The sequence below is a fragment of the Trichomycterus rosablanca genome, chromosome 1 (genome assembly GCF_030014385.1).
Source record: "Trichomycterus rosablanca isolate fTriRos1 chromosome 1, fTriRos1.hap1, whole genome shotgun sequence".
NCBI classification, from domain to species: Eukaryota; Metazoa; Chordata; class Actinopteri; order Siluriformes; family Trichomycteridae; genus Trichomycterus; species Trichomycterus rosablanca.
This window is the reverse complement of record NC_085988.1, coordinates 44745131-44756988: the sequence shown is the minus strand read 5'-3', so window position 1 is coordinate 44756988 and position 11858 is coordinate 44745131. Positions and strand designations below refer to the sequence as shown.

At 36.2% G+C, this 11858-nt stretch overlaps 1 protein-coding gene across 1 annotated transcript; it reads left to right on the top strand.

Annotated features, from left to right (window-relative positions):
* The first annotated feature begins 1640 nt into the window (after positions 1–1640).
* On the top strand, positions 1641–10758 carry cdhr5b (cadherin-related family member 5b). Its single transcript, XM_063003869.1, has 15 exons — positions 1641–1725; positions 2633–2802; positions 3150–3203; positions 3307–3396; positions 3643–3729; positions 3832–3933; positions 5485–5661; positions 5907–5997; positions 6121–6218; positions 7463–7669; positions 8127–8240; positions 8340–8406; positions 8708–8902; positions 9332–9504; positions 10276–10758. The coding sequence occupies exons 1-15, from the start codon at positions 1641–1643 to the stop codon at positions 10756–10758; spliced, it is 2193 nt and encodes a 730-aa protein (XP_062859939.1).
* Positions 10759–11858: the final 1100 nt, after the last annotated feature.

Below are 11858 nucleotides of genomic sequence, written 5' to 3'. Positions count from 1 at the left end.
TCCTTGTGTCCATGTGAGTTTCATTCACAATGTCTAAAGACTGCATGTCAAGCCAATTGGAGCTACTAAATTACCCTAAGTGTGAGTGTGTGTGTTTCTGCCTTTTGCCCAATGAATCAGACAGACCGTGACCCTAAACAGGATTAAGCAGTGGTAAACAGACAATGACTAAATGAAGGAAGGTTCAATTTTGTAACTTCCTGGCATGCCATGCGCACAACAGCCTGCAGGTAGGGGGAAGGAGGGGTGGCACAGGTCAAAGTGTAGTTTTCTCTAATCAACACTTCAGGCATTCCCTTGTACTCTGGCTTCAGAGTAGTTTCTGTAAACTTTGTCAACAGTGGCAGCTTTCTGGTTTCTGTGGCTGATGGGCAGCTTCTGCTAATGACAAATATTTACATCCACTAAGACAGTGGTTGCCAACCTTTTTTGCACCAAGGACTGGTTTCATATAAGATATAATTTCATGGACCAGCAGGGGCAGGATTATTTAATATAAAATAACTGTAGAATGGAAAATCAGTGTGAATCCTAAGCCTTTCACGCTGCAACGAGTGGTGACTAGAGGTGATAAGAGACAATAACACCGGAAGAGTTTTGGAAATGTAATTGCTCTTGTAGCTCTTGTAGCGATCTCTAATTATTTATTCTTTCTGTGCAGCCCGGTAATGAATGACCCCCGGTGGTTGGGGACTGAAATTTTAAAACCAGATTGCTAGTATAGTATTTCAAGAGAGTTTAGTTTAAAAGTTTACATGCACTTCTAAGGCACATGAACGTCATGGCAGTCTTTATTTATGCAGATTCATGCAACAATTCTTTTTCTGTGATTAAATGATAGATTTACATTTTAAATCCAAAACTAGTAACCTAAAGCTTGACTGGAGTTTGTAACTGATGACATGGAGAAAGTAAAATCTTTGGGAGTTTTGTGGTTAGACTAAAAAACAATCCAAAAAAAGACTCCAGTACAAAAGATGAGACAATCAATACATACTTATGGTACCTATGTTAAATATTTTAGTAACAGTGTGGTCTTTTTGTGCTTTGTAGAAAGTAAACAGAATAATGAAAAACTAAACCTAAAAATGATTAAATATTGGATGGAACTTTTTTGGAACAGATTTATCTGGCTAAGTCTGGAAAAAATTAAGCATTTGAAATGGCTCTAGATAAGACCTGAACTACTGAGAATACAGGAACTGCAAAGAAAAATATCATCCTTGTGAGAAAGTCGCCAAATGCTGTAGCAATTCTGTAAGTCAGAGTGATCATGATACAAATGGAATTATGCCTGCCGATTGACATCTTATATTAGTGGGTTTTTGTCCTTTTTTGAGAAATCGAAAATAAAATGATTTTTAACAATAAAGTATGTGTTTCAATCATTTAGTCACAGAATAACAACCGCTGCAGTATTTGTGTCCAGACAGTTTGTTACAGTAACAAGATATACATTTCCTCTATGATGGTGCAAGTTTATGTGGGGGAAAAGTCCAACACAGACAGCTTTTATGATCCAATAAAATACTGATAAGGTTCCATCTCAAAGGTTGGCTTTGAAACCTGCTTTCTCTCATCATTTAGCACTTTACATGTTGTGGGAATGAGAAGCTCATAGAACAAAGCCGCCCAGAGTAATGGATCCAAAACATCTTATTTTTGTCAAAATAGTTTGTTATCTACTGGCTGCATGCTCCATCAACATCACTCTTAGCCAAGAAAGTAAGTGTTGCTTGTGTATGTGAACATGACATCTTGGTGTTAAACATACTATTTGTCAGAAATCATGCTTGACTAAGTATATTTGTTTAAATATCAATGATGATGTTGTTGTTGGCTTGTTGTTGGTTTACTTCATGTTTACTTCAACTGATACATCAGACTAAGTCTTAAAGGCACACTTACATAAAGTCAAACCTTTATCAATTCCTTTCAAAACTGACATGAAATTACCTTTCTAAGTTTTCTAACTTTAGGTAGTTTGAAGTTTAAATGATTAACTATGCTACTGAACAGTGGTGTTTAAATTTGCATTTATGTCTTATTAGTTATTTAAGTCTATCTAAATAATTTGGCTGGATGGCAATTACATTTTATGTTTATTTCATTTAGTTTTTTAATCAGTATTGTTTCTAAAAGGTTTCGATCTACTGTCATTTTTTGATTGGATTAAAATTTTATTTAGAAATGCAGTTTACATGTTTAGTGTATGTATATCATTCCACTGTTTTACGCTCATAACAAAACCAATAAAAACACATTTACTGTTAATCACAATTGTGTATGTCGGTTAGTCTTTAACCAAATGCTATATGCCACATATGCCAGTCTTTGTTTAACCATTAATTGTATTTTGACAAGTATCACTTAATGAATAATTTACACTCATATTTTGCTGTCTGCTTTTGTTTCATGTCATGGAAATATTTGTATTCATAAAAAAAAAAAAAAAACACCAAGTATTTATATTAAATGCAAAATTACAATTCCATGTAATATACATGTAGCTACTGAATAATTATTTGTAAAACCTTTCATGGTATACTGTGTTTTGGGTGAGATCACCTTTTATATTGTGATTATGATTCTTCTGTAAATGTATATTGTTTATTGTGCCCTGTTGCTGCAGTATGCACAGCCCCAATCACTGTGGATTTTCCGGAAAACAACACTATTGGTGATGAAGTAACTCCAATATACACTGAGCCTGGAGTGAGCCTAGAAATCACAGAAAACCCTGAGGGCGCCTTCGGCATCAATGGCACTTTGCTTGTGGCACTCAAAGTCCTGGACTTTGAGGTAAAACAGTTTTTTGTCTGTTGTACATACATCTGATGAGACCTGAGACCAATTTAGAATGGTATTCAAAAATATTCAAATGAGGTTTTAGAGAGATACTGGGTAGCACAACAAGTTACCAGATGAATTAAGGTACCTGCTATACACCCAACTGTACATTGTATTTATTATTGTATTTATTATTTAAATATAAAAATTTCAGTTGGTCTGAACTGAAAACTTGATTAAGTGATTAAGATTATGCAAAAATAAAAACACTATTTAATTAGTTTGGACCTCTGATTTCTTAATCTTTATTCATATCAGTTACACATTTGTGTAAATCTATTTAAATATGTTTTGCTCAGACTCTGCCTGATGGAGGTGGTCTGCGTGTTAGCATAAAGTGCAGCAAAGAGGGGGTCCCTTCGGTAAGCTCGCTTAGTGTTAATTACTATATAATAAGCTCTATTACTATGCATAAAACTACCATTTCTGCTGCTTTATAAAATGAATTATTTTCAGATCACGAAACACGTGATTGTGATCGTGCAAAACATCAACGACAACCCTCCAGTGTTTTCACAGGACCTGTACAACCTGAAAGTCAATGAGGTAATTCTTATCATATTTAAATACATACTGAACCGAATCCAAAGTTATCCACACATCTTGATGAAAAAGTAGCTAGGAGAGTGGTGGCATTGGACTACAGGAAATGTTATTGTTCAGGCCCACCACCACAGAGCTGCCACTGCTGGGCCCTTGAGGAAGGACTTTAACCCTTGGTTGCTGTCTCAAGTGTAACATGCTTTGCACAAGTTAGTAAATACTTTTAATTTGTGATATTTATTGGTTTAGCTATCTCCAGATGGTACACCAGTTGATAAAATTGAGGCGACAGACCTCGATAAACAACGACTTTACTACGTGCTTGAGTCTCCTATGGTAAATTTTTTTTTTTCATAAACCAAAAAAAATGCACTTTAAATTGTTGAATATCGGCCTATCAGCACTTTCTCTTTTCACTTCTCACTCTCTTTCTCTTAGGGAGAATTTGGGCTGCAGTCAGTATTGAACCCAGAAATTGTGGTAAGGAGGCATCTAGATTATGACACCCTTTCAGAAGTTACTCTACAGCTCTTTGCTCAGGTATGAGGTCACAGTTTACACCCCCCTCCCCCTCCTTTTTTTTAAGGGACATTTATGTTAGCCGCTCAGGTGGTGCAGCGGTAAAGTACGCTAGCTCACCAGAGTTGGGTTTCTAGATGCATCCTATCGAAACTCAGCTCTACCTTTCCGACTGGGTTGGGTGGCAGTATGAAAAACGTTTGGCTGTTGTTCAGGGGCTTAGGGGTAGAGTCGGAGCATAGGTCCTCATGACTGGTACAACTGCGGCCCCTGCTGGTTGACTGACGGCACCTGCACAGGGCTGAGGAATAGCGTTGAGAGGGGTGTGACCCTCCGTGCGCAGTGTCTCTCGGTGTATGAACTCGGCTCGTGCAAGTGAAAAATGCAGGCTGTACTGACTGCGTGCCGGAGGGGGCGCAAGTCAGTTGAGTGGCGTCCTCAGTCAATGGCAAAAGGGTCGAATCAGTATAGAGGACACAATCAGGGTAATTGGACACGATTAGAATGGGGATAAAAGTTGGGGGAAAAAAGTGGGAAAAAATAGATAATTTAAAAAAAATTAAAAAAGGGACATTTATGTCACGGCAGTTTTTGGATTCCAATGATTTTTGCAACTGTTCATTTTCTAAAATGAACATAAATGGTAATGTTCAGCAACCTATTAATTTGGTGTTAAAGAAAGTTCTATAATGAATTTGAACTTTGTGGTATGGCCTCCTGATTCTTCATTAGTGATAATGATTGACTACAGCTGGTAACTTCTCAATGTCCATATTAATAAGGCTAGTTTGGGTGCAACCTTTAGATGAAATTACAGTGGAAAAGTCTATAGAGCACTGTACAGATCTCTGACCGCAAATCATTACAGCAAGTCAATAATTATTTATAGGTAAATATGAGTCTCAAGATTATTTTTATAAACTACCATCTGGGAAAAAACACTGTCTGCTGTTGAAACACCAGTCAGATAAGGGTTACAGCACAGTGGGCTTAAATGCTGCATAAGAAAAACTGGCTAAGGTTTACTGAAGTATGATGGTGATCACATAGGGTTATGCATCACATCCAAGTGGACTATACATTTAGCTTAATTGTGGACAGTGCCACATGTGTTTCAGTAGCTTTTTACATTTTGGTGGTTGTTAAATTCAATTTAACAAATTTTCTCTCAGCATAAGACCTTGGCAATAAGAAAAATGTTCCATGTACTTCGCAATGGGTGTCAAACTAACCCTATATAAATGGGTACAGGAAAGCCACTAGATATAGTCAGTTATAATCAGTAACAAAGAATTAGGAGGTCATGCCTCCATCTGGTTAATTATGTACATTGCTCTATGCATCTTTGTAGATATTGTTTTATTTTCAGTAGACTGTATTATATTTTTGGTCACAGAAAAAGGTGCATACATTAATAAAATACACAGACAACCATATAATGCATGTCCTTTATAAATGTATGTAAACTTTTGATGTCAGCTGTTGGAAACGTTATTTTCATATCTACCAAAATGATACAGTAACTTATTTATCAGAATAAACATCAGCACTGTTGATTTGGTGAACTTTCAGGACACACCATTATTTTCATCAGAGACCCCATCTCATACGGCCACTACCACTGTCATCATTGAAATCGTAGACATTAATAACCGACCGCCATGGTTTCAGCCTTGCACAGAGACCATTGTTGGCTTGGCCAAAGTCTGCATCAGCTCTGGATACACAGGGATTGTTAGCAAGGAAACGGTATGTATATCACACTGATATCTAGCAATACAATAAAAAAACATAAACTGTTAATCTTCTTTATTTACTTAATCTTAATATTTAGATTTAAGTATTTTAGACTTAAAACTTTATGCATTTATAGGATGTGTATATTTTAACTCATACTGGGATTAGGATGTGACTAACATGTACGTTTAAAGGTGGAACACATTACTTTGTTTTAAAATAATTTAGGTTAAATGGGTGATTTTCTTTTATCATAGACGGGTGCTCTGACCTTGGAGCCTGGACCACTTTATTCCATTGATGGAGACAAAGGAATAAATGATCCAATTGGATACAAAATTGTTGGAGGTTAGACAAATTCAGAATTTATTACATGACTGTAGTGTTAACTTGAGAATGTTCTTAAGGCATAGTATTCACAGATTTTGACAGCATTTGTTAAGAGGTTTGATTGATTTTTTTCTTGCACAGGAAATGACAATGATATATTCAGTATTAATGCAAACAGTGGGAATATTACAATGCAAAAGCCAGTGGATGTAGCAGGACCCATCATACTAACAGTCTTGGTAAGTTAGCCTATCTGTATATAAATGGGTAATTTTCCTGTATGCACTTAAGCTATTGTCCTTTGGATTAACATGTTTGGATCCTGGGTGGTGGTTCTATGTGATTGAAAGGGTTTAAGTATGACACTTTTTTTTTTCACAATGTACTTGTTGGATAAACAGTAATAAATCATATTTGTATTTAAAATTTATATTAACACAATATAAATGTGTTTAATGTTGATGCAGAACATGTATTTAGTTGTTTCAAAAAAATAGGTTACCTAAATAAGTTAAATAATTATATAACATATTTTGTTTGGACTGGTGCAATACCATCTAATTTATTAAAACAATTGTTGATAATTTCCTTCCTTAAATGCCATTCGGTACTACATGCAACCAAAAACCTTCAAATAATGCTTTAAAAAAGAATTGCAATATACTGGGAATATGTCTGTTAAAAATCCCAATATACACCTCTATGTCAATGGTACCTTCACACACATGCTAGTCACCCATGCAGCACTTATGCACCCCAATGCTATGAAACTTGTTAGCTTTTGCACTTTTTATTGACAACAGCCTGGATGGACAATGTTGCACAATGTTTGTTTTTCTTGAAAACAAGCTGAAACATGGACTCATCTGACCGCTTGACAACAGCCTGGATGGTTCTTCTTTTCCTTTGCTCAATGTTTGTTTTTCTTGAAAACAAGCTGAAACATGCATCTGACCGCTTGTTTTGACTGTCTTGTAATCCATCTGAGATGAGCTTGAGTCCCAAAATTCAGCAGTGTTTCAGCATAGAATTGATGTGCTTTCTCTTTGCGTAATAGATTTGCAGGTTGCATTTCTTGCCGCAGTGGTAGACTATGTTAAGTGACAATGGTTTTCTGAAGTACTTCTGGGTGCATGACACTATATTTATCACAGTAGCATGACAGTTTTGCATGACATGCCTTTTGATTACTCAAAGGTAATCATAATAGTGTAACCTGAATGCTCTAAAAAGTCTTCACTCATTTTTGAGCGTTTCGCAGACATCAAAATTTGTCTATATTTATAAAATACAGTCAAGTTGGTCAGTACAATCAAGTTGGTCAGTCTCCCAATTTTTATAAACTGTTATAATAGTTTTCGTTTTCGTTGTATAAGAAAAATGATGTATGAATGGTTAGTAGTAGAAATTTTTTTTAGAAATTGTAGACAGTACATCTTTCATCTACAATCCTACTAAACACATGTCCATTTTCCTTATGCAGGCATATGAGACCAATACCCCAGACCAGTTTGCCACGACAACAGTCACATTTCAAGTGGTGAACATGAGTGAAAACCCACCACAGTTTGTCAAACCCAGTTATGAGGGTTTTATCTCAGAAGATGCAGGAGTGGGCAGTCTGGTGCTGGAAAGAAAGTCCAGCAACAAACCTCTGCAGGTTCAGGCCACAGATGCAGACTTCTTTGATGTAAGACTTTACAATCAGACACTGAACTGATTTTTTTCTGTTTTCATGTATAGTCAAGTACAGTTTTACATTTTAAATACTGTTGTAGTTGGACAAGGAGTTTTGCAACACCCCACACTACGATCTGCTTATTTTTAATATGTGCATTTTGTTTATTATTTTCAGAATAATATCTTCAGAGTACAGTGGAAAAAAACTTGTTTTATTTGTCATGTACACGTGTACAGTACAATAAAATTGTACAATAAAATTCCAGCTTGTTTAAAAGCTGGGTTTAGAGCACACAGTCGGCCATTGTACAGCGCCCCTAGAGCCAAGAGTATTACAGGCCTTGCTCAAGGGCCCAACACTGGCTGCTTGGCAGAGAGGGGATTTAAACCCACACCTTTTGATTGATAGGCCAAAGCTCTATCCACTTACACTGACAACATTTTTTTCCATATGACTCTTGTTCTAGGGAATAAATCCTTATCTTAAATTTGACATAACAGAAGGCAATGAATTTAAAATCACTGCAGAAGGCTTCATACTGATGACAAGAATAGTTACTCCTGGCACTGTTAAATTACAAGTAAGAAATTTTTTTTTCAACTCTGCTATTTGCTCTTTTGCTGCATTTTCAATACATCTTGTAATTTTTATTTATTTAATTGTTTTCTTTTTGTCATAGATGCGTGTAGTTGATACAACTAATGGTGAATCAGACACAGCCTCTCTTGCTGTAGAAGTCATTCCAGGTAAAAACAAATCACACCTACAGTATATGCTGGAGAAAATACTGTTATCTCAAAATTATTACCTTCCACTCATTACATTGCTCAATATTATAGCTGTAATAGTACTTGCATAACATTGCAGAAATCATGCTTGCTTGTGCTGCAGGCAGGTCTCTTTCTGTCCAGCCAATTAAAAAACATGAGACCTAAATCAATCATATTGGAAATATATGTAAATTACTCACCAAAGTTAAGTTGTTGTTCATTTCTAGAATTGGCTGGATTGCAAAGGACTTGTTGAATGTTACTGCCCTTCTTTTAGGGATTCCCACCACTATGGACATGTCCACCACAATCTTAAGCACCAGTGTACCAGTGACTACAGACATATCAACAAGTACTGCTATCACTACAGATACGATTACAGATTCTTCTATAACAACTGACATGACAGAAAGCACCTTCAATCCAGAAACCGTTACTACAGTCCCTTACACTACTCCCAGTCCTTACACAGGTACAGTCGTTAAACACGAGCTGCATGTGTATCCTCGCATATCATTAGTGCTGTTCCTACACATCTACACCCAGGTCAAATTTTCTTTTCCACTGCATTGGTCTTTTCACCAGCTCACTTCTGGTGTCAACTGCTTTATTCTTGCTTCTGCATTTGGGTGGTGGCCAATCTAAAATACATGCTGAGCTGTCTAAGATGCTGTTTTGCCTAATCATAGATTACAAGGTATCTATAAGAATCTAACATGTAGTGCTGTAAATCTCTAATCTGGAAATTAGAGATCTGGTTTAGGGTGAGACTTATTGTGAATTAAATTGACTTACACAAATTAAATTGACTTACACAATTATTGTGAAAATAGATTTGCAATTGGATAAAATTGCAAATGTAAATGTGCATAAATTTTTTATGTTCTGTCTCTTTCAGAAGAATTGCTAATACCGTCAGGTAAATTCAAGACAGAGGACATGATTGCTCTGGGTGTAAGTCTAGCTGTAGCACTGCTCCTTTGTTTTGTCATCATTGGTTTGCTGGCCTTTAAGGTCAAACAATACAGATCAAACTGGAGGAAACTATCTGAGGCCAGCATATTTCAGAGTGCGGTGAGTCACCTACTTCTATTCTGGAGTTTAACTTACTACTACTACTACTACCTTTGCATATATGAACACATATTAGCTGCCATGTAACCCTGAGTTTATTTAGTGAATTGATGTTCTGCATTCTCTGAAACTATATCATGTAGCATTCATGGCATGGTATCATAAAATGTTGATAATTTTTCCAACCAGCTGTTATATTATAAGATGTTATAAGCCAATTAGTGATTTTCAAAAAGTTTCCGCTCTTTTATATTTTTGTTGGAAGCGGTGAGGGAGGGAGGAGTAGTAATTGGTCATGTCTGAGAGACTGAGAGAGCTTATAGTCTGGATTTAGCGCTTTCTGATTTCCACTTTTTGGACCACTCAAAGAAGCTTTAAGAGGAAGAAGATTTTCAGGTGATGATGATGTGAAAGCAGCGGTGCATCAGTGGCTACACACTCAACCAAAAACATTTTTGCTGATGGCATTAAAAAGTTGGTTCGACACTGGGAAAAATGCATCAGAAGGTGACTATGTAGAAAAGTGATGTACTTAGTTTTTAAAATTCTTATAAAATAAGAATAAATAGAGTAAATAAATAAATTGAGTTTTTGAAGAACTCTTATACTTTCAAAGGTTAAATTTTTTAAATATTTTAAAGTGAAATCAAAACAGACACTTTTTCGTAGTGTTATACCCGTCTTTACCAGTGGTGCCAATAACTCTGACTGTATGTCTCAGTTTACATGGGTATACATCAGCTATAATTGTCTTATGTTTTTACTTTGCAGCTGAGTGGAAGATCAGGAGGACCTAAAGATGGAGTACACTACACTAATGGAGGCTTCCAGAATGATGAAGACACAGACAGCATCAGTTCAAAGCAGGAAGCAAAGCCAGCAGGTCTTGAGTTAAGCCAAGTTCAGGAGATACAGGACACCCAAAGCAGTGCCCCAGCCTCACAGAACAAGAGCAATGATGATGATGCCTTGAGTGACTCCAGCAGCCAGAATGCCTCAGACAACACAGACAGTGAGAAAGAAGTGAAGCCCATACTTACTAAGGAACGGAGAACAGAGGAAGGCTACAAAGCTGTGTGGTTCAAAGAAGACATTGATCCCAATGACAAGGAGGAAGTGGTTATTCCTGAAAGTGAAGAGCAGGAAATTGGCAATGAGGATGATGCTGATGATGATGATGAGAATGATAAAGAAGATGATGATGAAGATGATTATGAAGAAGAAGAGGAAGAATCTAACATTGCAGCGTTATAGTCTTAACATTACTCTTTTGCTTGTTTCATTTTTTAAAATAATAGCTTTTTATACCTTTAATGACACTTTAAGTAAATTAACATGTTTTTGTTACGTATACATATAAAACTAAAAATGCAATGTCTATACAGTACAAATGCGTGTGCACATGTATGTGTACTTCAAGGATGTGGGGAAAAAAAATCTTATCTATTAGTTCACAAGGCCGAAAGTAGTTGGGATTTTATTTTAAACTATAGCTGCGCTATATGGCCAAAACTATTATGAGGTCACACCTCCTAATTATTTGAGTTTAGGTGCTTTAGCAAGATCAGTTGCTAATGGGTTTAAAAAATCTATTATTTAAAATTAATTATATGCTTTTAGGTTTATAGCAACAGTTTGGGAAAGGCAATTTCCTGTCCCAGCATGACTCTTGCGCACAAAGTGGCGTTCATATACATTTCCTATCCAAGCTTCTCAATATTAAAGCCCATGGTCTTGAAATGGAATGTTGAATAAGTGCAAGATCAGTTATCCATATAGTATTGCCTATCAAGTGTATTAAAGATATTGTCAGTTTAATAAAAGAGGTAACGTTCACAGGCCACAATGCCCGCCACTGAAATCCAGGAACAAAATTCAGTGGTGCTATCGACCAGCCTAATTTTCTATTTAATTATATTTTGGCTAAAGCCTCCTAATGTATTGGTGCCCTCTCCAGGGAAGTCCTGTGTTGTGCCCAGTGAAACCATGCCTGCCATGACCCTGACCAGGATAAAACTTTTATATAATGTTATATATGTTATATATGTCATTTTTTAGCCTTACACTGTAAGGTATTATGTGCTATTATACGGTATTATAAGCGTAATTGGGTATTATAATACAAGAGCTTCCGATTCAATTCTGTATAAAATATATTTTGTATGGTCGTAGGAGGGACATTAACATCATCATAAATGTGAATTTATTATCTAAACCGACACATAGGTAGTGATGGTTGCTCTAGCAACCTTTTTCTGTGATCCTGTATTTATGGCAAGTTGCACTGAATTGTGTGAGCTATATGGTACACAGAATGAGTGCCCTTCGACCTTTAATCATAAAATCAATAACCA

Excerpts from the sequence above, each read along its gene's own strand:
- cdhr5b (XM_063003869.1), top strand. The coding sequence starts at position 1,641 with ATGGATCCAAAACATCTTATTTTTGTCAAAATAGTTTGTTATCTACTG. Across the intron at positions 8,903-9,331 it reads TACTCCCAGTCCTTACACAG|AATTGCTAATACCGTCAGGT; the intron begins GTACAGTCGTTA and ends CTCTTTCAGAAG. Across the intron at positions 9,505-10,275 it reads CCAGCATATTTCAGAGTGCG|CTGAGTGGAAGATCAGGAGG; the intron begins GTGAGTCACCTA and ends TTTACTTTGCAG.